Source organism: Mizuhopecten yessoensis, unplaced genomic scaffold (genome assembly GCF_002113885.1).
Source record: "Mizuhopecten yessoensis strain PY_sf001 unplaced genomic scaffold, ASM211388v2 scaffold5427, whole genome shotgun sequence".
Lineage (NCBI taxonomy): Eukaryota > Metazoa > Mollusca > Bivalvia > Pectinida > Pectinidae > Mizuhopecten > Mizuhopecten yessoensis.
Genome location: NW_018406044.1, coordinates 3,020 through 12,897, shown reverse-complemented (window position 1 = coordinate 12,897; position 9,878 = coordinate 3,020). Strand labels below are relative to the sequence as shown.

General features: G+C 37.9%; 1 protein-coding gene across 1 annotated transcript; it reads right to left on the bottom strand.

Annotated features, from left to right (window-relative positions):
- Positions 1 to 865: 865 nt before the first annotated feature.
- LOC110450676 lies at positions 866 to 9,873 on the bottom strand (the record flags this gene model as incomplete). Its single annotated transcript, XM_021498300.1, has 4 exons — positions 866 to 5,790; positions 7,513 to 7,661; positions 8,746 to 8,929; positions 9,301 to 9,873. Coding segments are annotated over 4 exons (4,554 nt in total), but the record flags the coding sequence as incomplete, so codon positions are not given.
- Positions 9,874 to 9,878: the final 5 nt, after the last annotated feature.

Below are 9,878 nucleotides of genomic sequence, written 5' to 3'. Positions count from 1 at the left end.
AATTATGGTTTGATAGCTTAAGCCTCTAAACAATAATGCCAACATGATATTGGCATTTATTATTCATGATGTTCATTTTAACACAGATAAAATGAAAAGAGTCACATTGTGTTTTGCTGCATATATCAAATATCATGGTATTCGTGGTTTGGTCATTATGAAATCAGTTTCTCTGAAACAAAAATTGACTAATGTGCAAATATACGCAAACATTAACAACGCGTAAAATATTATTACGAAAAATTACACTCCGTGATAAAAAATTCCATAAACCATTACTACTAAAAATAACCGTTAAATACCACTCGGTAAAATAATAAAATAGCATTGCACAAAGTATACAAATATACAAGTGACGGTTCTGAAACGTTTCTGTTTAATTGAAAAAAATATATAATTTTCATTGTAAACATCACCCTAGTGAAATAGTAGTAACCTCTTACCGACTCGGCTAGTGAGGATCGCATTCCCTTAATTGGTAGAGCGTTGGAGTTGTAAGCTAGATTATGCAAACTCCTAGCTTTGATCCCTAGCTCAGGCTATGCATTTGAAACGACCTTGATTACATAAACATACATGGAAACATACCATTACATGAAAACAAATTCCATAATTATCTACTTTTTATAACAAGCATCTAAAATTAAAATGATATATGTGTACATATATAATATATAAAATAAACCAATATTAGGAGTTTTCAAAATATACAAGGATGTTGCTCTTTTAATAATTGATGATTTGTTTTACAGAATAATTGTAGAGTGTTAGATTTAATCACCGCATGATTGAAATTCAAATATCGAATATAGACAATATTTTAACCCTGTATTAAATAAAAACAATTATTTTGTTAAAACCTGATAAATATCACCAAATAATCAAATTTGTAAATACTGTATATTTGGAAAACAAATATTTAACTTAGAACGGTAGTCTAGTAGCGGAACTAAATCCGCTACTTAAATATGAACAGTTTCCCTTTTGTTACTTGCAGTTGAGTGCCCAGAATCAATTTGGTTAGTTGTTTAATTTCACTTTTTATTTAAGGTTAAAATGATACATCATATTCACGCAGCTACTGCAGAGGAATAATACATGTTTATTTTTTATATATATACATCATAATGTACAGCTTAGTTTATGATGTTGTACATTTTGTTATAAACATGATAAAAGATGCATAACAGAACTGATAATAAAGAATTTTCACTTGTGAAGTCTAGACATTGTCGTATATATGCTTATCAGTGTTCATAAATACCGAGGTAACACTGATTCTTTCCTAGAATGTGTAAAGTTAAGTTGGGCAGGTTTATAATACAGGAATACAGGTGTTTAAAAGAATGGAATTAAATCCTAATTTCTAAGCGGAGGCACCACCGCTTGTATGCTTTCGATGATAATCAACATATCGGTTTGAATACAAATTGATACGCCCTAATTTTGGTAATATACTATCTGTGTAGATACCACACGTCACTCAAAGTTAAGAAAATGAGTTAAAACACAAAATTGGCACTAACAATATATTTACAAGAACCCTTTATCTCGACTGTTTCCGGGCCCGTATTCATGAAACCGATCTCATGCTCAAGCATGGATTTTGTGCTCAGACCTAATTTCTTGTTTTAAGTCATAAATTAATAAACAACTCTTATTTTGTTAATGATTTGGAAAAAATTGAAGAGACTCAAAGCCAAATACTGGTTTCAATTTTCACATTTGACTTTTTGATAGTTTGAGGTTATTTAGGCGAGTTACAAAAAAGTAATTTGAGCACAGAATTCATGCTTTAGCATGAGAACAGTTCCATGAATACGGGCCTGGTTTCATTATGACGCTTTAACACGAATGTAGACTGTCTTTTACGAACGATTTGGACTAAATGCACTTTCTTATGTACGCGGCGCCCAAAATAGTAAGGCATTCCATAGTCGCTTCTCTGCTGTGTATCTATCGATGGCTTGGCTATGTATAAATGAATACAGTTATGTATTTTAATGCCGACATCAAAAGTGTTCACGGATTACGAATAATTCGTATTTGGGATTTTGCCATTGATTTCATTCTTATTAACACATGTATACTGTTCAAACACTGCAAGGGTATTGTGGCATTATGTGCTCTCGGTTGAACCATCTAGTCTGAATCAAATTGTTCGCCTAATTGTTCAATGAGTTCCCAAATGTTTTCTGCATAGCTGTTCCAGTCCGTTTCCGTTGTGTCCAATGGATGGAGTTTAGGTATTACGGTGACTTCCTGTTTTTCTACCATGTCCTGGAATCTACCACTAGAATCTGGTATCGAATACTCAAACACTGTTGTTATTTCGATGCTCATATCCTGCCAAATGCTGTATTCTGTCACTGGTCCCTCATAATGGTACGATTTGACGTGCTTCTCTCTCACGAATGATACTCTGTCCCTAAACTCTGGAGACACGTAAAGGACATTCGGTTGGGGTTTCAACAGCACACGTGTGCTAGGCTCCAAAAGCATTTTCGTGTCGGCCATCTCTTGTACGCCTTCCATGTCCATGAGACGTCGTGAGTGCAGCTTACACCGGACATCTAAACGTTTGTTGGCATAAGGTAAACCGATATAGCCGCGACACACGTCCATCGCCATCCACTTCAAATCAGAAAGCCGAAGCTCAATGAACAGGAGATCTTTGTCAAGGATAACGAGACCATTATGTGGTTTTCCATAATCTTGATTGCCCAACTTGAATGTGGCATGATACTTTACTTCTTCATGGCGTTCTTTGAAATTCGAGTTGCCTAGGAAAGCACTGACGTTGTTTTTGTCACACTCCTTAGGCATGAAAGAGCCTCTAATGCGTCTGGGTTTAGATTTAGTAAACTGACCATGCCTCTTGCGATTTCGCCATCCTCCACGCCCTGGCAGGTTCAGTTCTAGCTGCTTTTCCTGTGGGTTGACATGACCTTCAAACGCCATTTCAAATTCTGATATCGTAAACTGGGGATTTTCAACATAAAATATGTAGTATATTCCGAATGTAAGTGCAATTCTTAGATCCCCATGGTATGTTCTCTCGAAATCTTGTCGGATGAGGTCCATCTGTGTCCTGAATACTTCTTTGAACTTTTCCAAAGCTGTATTCTTATCATTCTGACAAGATGAGTCTACGAATGGAACGTACAATGTGAGTTGCTTGTGCGCTGGTTGACATCTGCCAGTATACCGATCGAATTTGAGTTGCTGATTCGGACCTGTCGACCCATAAAATATACGCTTGAATGCCCCACCAATGAAGGCTTTGTCTCGTGCTGAGGTGGTGACGAACTTTGATGACTTGTCATTCAGATCTTGAAGAGATTGTTGAACATTCCACAGTTCTTCGCGGGTTCCCCATGCTTCTAAAATGAGTCCAGGGATATCCCTGAACGTCTTTCTTCGTATGCTGATTTCGGCGCCGGTCTCAGCTGACAATCGTCTAGCGGTGTAGGTTTCTGCAAACATTACAGACCCCCAAATTTCTAATGGCAGATTGATCATCAGATGACCCTCTTCAATGATGTTTTGTTCAAAGAAGATATTTACAGATCTGTTTTTTGCAATTTCTTGATAAACGAAGAGAATTTCCTCCGTCAGATGTTTGAATTTCCTCCATCCTAGATTACCAGGTACCAGAAACCGTTGACTGCTGACATCATCTGTTGGGTCTGGCACATTTATTCGAATTTCCCCTTTCTTATCGCTGATCAGCAAAGAATCAAAATTTCGCAAGACGGCCATCACAAGACTAGCTGTGTGAAGTTGCTTGTTTGGAGTTATTTTTCCTGGAAGCCAAGATGATACATTCAAGTGATTCATGTCGTCATGCGTTGTCTTTGTTTCTGTTGAGTTGCCGTCTACATCCGACAAGAGTTTGAGAACCAGCAACGTAAAAACAACTTCAGAAAACACTACGGATCGGGATCTGCCAATAATTGTGTACTTCCTCGCCCAGTCGAGAAGAAACGTCAGGATAAGCGTATAGGTTTGGCTTTTTTGAAGTTGTCTTCGGATGGACTTTGTTCTGCCTATATCGATGGTGTTTTGGCTGAATGTGACAGTCACAGGATCTACGTCTATTTGGACGCGGAATGACCTCGGCGTTAAAGGCCAATAACCTGCCATAACATTCCTTAACAGGTTGTTGAAATCTGTTTCGGGGATCTGATGTTGCAGTTCCAGACAGACATCAATATCGCGAGTGTACATATCCATTAGACACAATGGTGGCAGTCCTGTGAAGGACACTCTTATCCCCGGTCCGAGGCAAAGATGGAGGTGATCAGAAATCATGGTGAAAGTTTCACAGAGAACCTTAAATGTTGCGAACCGATCCTTGTGTCTCGTATCAAAATGCCTTACTATTGATGAGCCGATTTGGACGAGTTCTGGTCTTTCTGGTTTAGCTGATTTGTCTGTTGTCTCCTCGCTGGTGGCCAGACATGCATTTGCTTTTATCTGGGACAGGAAATCGCTCATAATCCACGGGAAGCTGAGGAGGCGTTTCCCAGTGTTGGTTTTCTGAGACTCCACATCATACGCGACGACATACCAAGCTGACGCTTTTGCGAAGAATTTTTTCGTATCATCTGCAGAAACAGAATTGTCTTCTCCTTCTTCAGCAAACTCTTCAAAGAAGTCTGCTCGTACTTTCTGTCTGATAATGATCATTTTTCCTTGGATGATTTTCTCTATTTCATATTTTTCATTTTGGAGATAACCTCGTTTCTTCTTTAGTTTCTGAATAGCACCAGTAACAACTTCTGCTTCCGTTTCTATTCCGTATAGAGACATTAGTTGCGAGACTTTTTCATTGTACAGGTCATACGACAATTGTGCGGAATCTAGATACTTCTCGTATCCAGGATACATCATATCTCTGTCGACAACAAAGGCATCTTTGAGAAGGTCCATAATATATGTACGGTTGTGAGCTAGCTCCAACGATCTACTCTCGCGGTACAATTTTCCCAATATTTTTTTGGAAGTATACCGTGGTTTATCGGATTTCATCATAAAGTCTGGGTACTTTTCGGACCTTAAATCTGCAGTCATCTCTGGCACAGCCCCAGTTTTTGGAAAGTCCACGGCATCTGAGTGCTTCTTCGACAGTGTCTTACATTCCTTGCAGAAGATATCTTTCATGTCTGCATGTACAACGTGAGCATTTGCGATTACCCCGAGCTGATCGTTTCGGATGTACTCCGATATAAATTTAGTGACATCTGATACTTGAACATTTTTCTTTAACTCTGTTTTATTAGCCTTTGAGAAGTCCATAGCGTCCTTGTTTTCTCCTGGAGGATGCATAGTCTTATCCCAGCAAACGAAGTACATGTCTCCGTCCAAGTCAGAACCAGACATCTCGTCTGGGTGTGGACGGGATCCTCTTTGAGGAAACACGATACAGTCCACCAGGTGATGAAGTCCCGGAACATCTACTGCTTGAAACTTTCGCAGGTCACCAGGGTGAAAACAGGGGTTTTTGGCAACGACGACCTCGGCCTCTAGGACTTTGGTACCGTTGTATTTAATCCCGTCGTGCTTTGTAAAGGAAATAAAGACTTGTCCGTAATCCAATATTCCCGTCTCGTCAATAGTTCCCATCATGATCCTCCCCTGGTCATAATCCACTTCAATCCTCGTTTTTCGGATCAACTCACCAAGTTTGCGTTTGTATATTGTCATTAATACTGACCTGAAAAATGCCTCGCCGGTGAAAGATATTCCTGCCCTCATCAGGTCTTTGTACTTCATCCCAATATTGACCTGCAAGTAAAAACGAAAAGGAACTTACATGCTGTTCTGATAAACGTAGAACGTCACGAACATCGCACACATTAGAGAGCGTATTTGATATGTACATTCAAACAAATACGTTTGAATCCCAGAAGGAAATCTGACAATCTCAAAAAATAACAAGTAATTAAACGTATGATGTGTTTTTAATGGGAGAATACCCTTGAGTTGGTGCAGTTTTCTGCAAAAATGTCTTCATATAAAATGATCACAAAATAGCAAGTTGAACTTCAGGTATAAGAGTACCGCAAATGAAAATTCTTTAGGCATTCTTTTGGTGACCTGTAAAATAGCTTTCATTTTAATGTCACATATAAAAAAATGTATATTATTTTTGGCTTAACTTGATAAGGAAAGTGAAGAGGTCATTAATTAAACGGAATGAAAAATACTTCTTAGATACCTACCCTAAATTGAAAACAAAGTTAATTACCAGCGGATTATACAATGCAAAAGGGAGATTATCATGACAGTAATAATACATGTAGACAATTCAGGTTTAGTATGCTAGTTACAGAGAGTATATGGATAAATCTCCTCAACTCTATCCTTTTATTCAGGTTTCCTAAAATAAGTGAACGAACAATTTTCTACTGATATTATCACTTCCATGGTTCTCTTTTACGCAACATCACACCGGTCCTCAGCTTTAAACAATAATCACCAGATGGTAGGCTTTTTAAATTGCCTTTCGTCCGTTGTCCGTGGTCCGTTTTCCGTCCGTCCTTAAACAATTCTTGTTCGCGCTCTAACCTAGAAATGACTGGCGGGATCTCTCTCAAATTCACGTGACAGTTCCCCATGGTCCCCTAATATTTTGGGTTTGTTTAGAGAAACGAAAATGCTCGACAGATGACCTTCTTCTATTTTGACCGCACCATCTCTACTTCTCAGAAAGTACTGGAAGGATCTTTCTCATATTCTACATGCATATGTATATTCCCCTTGGTCCTTTGTTAAAATACCCCCGGGACTGTATTCATGAAACCGTTCTCGTGCTCAAGCATGGAATATGTGCTCAAACCAACTTTCTTGTAACTCACTTAAATCATGTCAAACGATCAAAAAAGTCAAATGGAACCGTAACAAGAACTCAGGCTTAAGCACAAAATCCATGCTTATGTATGAGAACGGTTTCATGAATTCAGGCCCTGGTCATAATAGGAATTCAACCCCCATTGACATCACTTATTATGTAAGAATTTCATTTATTTTTTGCATTCTTCATAAAAATAGTTTTCAGTTCTTATACAATAGTAGTTGTCATAGTGGCAAATAACATGTGACATTACGAAGTTGCAGTTAATGTACAAGATTCCCGATTAAGATTGCAACATGAGACTGGGTAATAGTACCTGTAAGGAAACTGAAGAGCAAAGAAGATAAAGGATCATCTTTTGTATATCTGATAAAGATCCTTTCAATTTGGGCGCCAAGGTCCTTCTAGGATCACTTCTGTATATTAATTTAATACATTGTAACTTAAACCAACACATGAAATTGTGATACCTTGCATGTATTATAATACCCTGTGTGACATAACAAAGAAAATGCAATGATGTCATTAATCTAGGACAAACGTTTCCTAGTCAAGTAGTCATGCAACATGTTACACCACCCTTATGTTCTGTATCATCAAAAATATTTTTCTTTATTTTCTCAATTGTTTTGTAAAAGCTTAAAACAGCTTACCTCCGCTAGTGCACGCATAGCCCTTTTGTTGTCTAATAACATGTCAGCCATGTTGAATAACATTTTCTCCTGCAGAGTCAAGAACACCTGGTCTGGGACTCCAAGGTCAGACATCAGAGTTATCACTTGTCTGTTTAGATGCAGCTGACCTGTCAATTTAATTAAATACACATGCCCTTTACATATTGCTAAATTTGATGCAAGTATATATTTATATTACCAATTAGAAACAGTATAATTAAGACAGGTAGCTCATATTTAAACCTTCGGATCAACATGCACTAGTGTATATGATGTATTATTTAATAATTCAATAAATGACAAAGAAAAACAATTAAAGAATGGGGACATGTTAAATGTATCGTGCCCTGTCCGGGCCCGACCTCACAACAACTGGCATCTAATCGCCTAGCCAAGAAATATCCGTAGCTATTACAACTACAAAAACACACCTCCTTATAAAAGAAGGTTTCGATGTTGCACGGTCAACAGGCCGATACTCCCGACATGGTTATAGTGACGAATCATCTATTGATGAGGACCTGTTGCGCAATATATAGATATTTATCACATTACTGTGTTATCCAGTGACGATACCCATGTCATATTTGTTTTGCGTATTAACCCTTGTAATATAACCTATCAGCCCTGTGATTTGTTGTAAGTTTCAATTGTTTCAATTTTGACGTCACGCCTAGGAGAAGTACATGACGTCACATACTTACGCACTGGAATCAAAATGGCGTTTTTTTTTTACATTTCAAGGTTGCAAGAAAATTGTCGCTTTACACGAATTATGCCACCAATCTTGATTATGTGATAAAAAGGATCTTACACTCGTTTTCATTTCATATAAAATTATGAAAATCATTACGAATTTTTCTTTTTAGCTCGCCAGAGGCTGGCTAAATTGAAAAATTCTTAGACTCGTTTCATAAATCTCATATGAAAAATCATGTAAGATCCTATATATAGATATGTACATGGATACGAATTGTACAAATACTATTACATATTAAACATAGTAGAATTACGACAGGTAGTTCATACTTTGAATGTTTTTTCCAATATACACTATATAAAATATTGTGTTTATTAATTGAATGACTAACATAGAAACACAAACGACGAAGGAAAACAATGTTATGACTGGTGTCCCTGTTTTATCGTGAGTTCGAGGCCCACACGGTGCACTAGTCAAAGAAATGAGATTGTGAATTTGTCAAGACGTACCTGGATGAGTTGTCTGTAATATTTCAAGAATTTTGGAAGAGGATTCGAATTTACGCATGCTTTTTCGGATATGGATTAGCTCTGCATTGCCAAGGGTGGGATCCTGGGAAACAACGCCTTTACAGCCACCGTAACGGATCTGGAACGCGGAGGGCACCGGTTCCATTAGCAAAGCACCTGCAACCTGAAATTATGTTAAATTAATTAAGCTCCGACAAAATGTTATTTTGAATGACGCGTGATTTGTTTTTGATTTTTTTTTATATTATTATTTTCTTCTTTCGATTATGGCAGAAGTTCCCTTGTTTATTTCAGAAAATAAGGAAAATTTAAAAATGGCGAAAGGTAGAAAATTCGAGGATGAAATCATAAAATATATGCAAAATATAGTATTCTTTTTATGATAAATAAAAAAGATAATGTTTCTTTGGAAAATGTATAAAACCAGCAACAACTGAAATGTCAAATTTAGACAGAAGGCTTTAAAGAATCATGACTTTGCTACTTGATCTTTGATCATTTCCAGAATAATTTAAAAACTAATACTGATATTACCTTTTTTGCCAATGGCACCGATATCTTCCCAATGCCGTCTGTGAAGCAGTATGGTTCGGATTCGATGTCATCAATGTACTCCACGGAACCGTCGTCTACATCTACCTCTACTGTAGCTCTAGACGCAGAGAAGCATAAACCCATGCGTGACACGTACGTGGCAACACATCTCTCTTTTGTTAGATCCCCAGCCGCAAACCTGATGCTTTCTGCCGTCTTGCCATTGTTAGGACAGAAGAACCACACTCCGTGTTCACGCAACTGGCTGTTAGAGCAAGCCAAGAACTCGTACTCCCTGTCACCAATTTTGAATCCAGCATCCATGAACTTGCAAAGTCGTTCTGTGATTTTCTTTAGGCCTTCCACCCGTACAGCACTCAGTCTTGTAAAATCTTCATCGCGGAACATCACCCGGATAAAGAAGTCATCATCGTACTGACGTATAATCCTGTTTTGGACAATCGGTTCCTTTGGGAGTGGGATCGTGCGAGTTGGAGTAACGACTATTCGCCTAGTCATGGAAAAATGTGATGGGAGCTCGTCCCTTTTGTCGGCGACGCTTAAATGACCAAATTTGT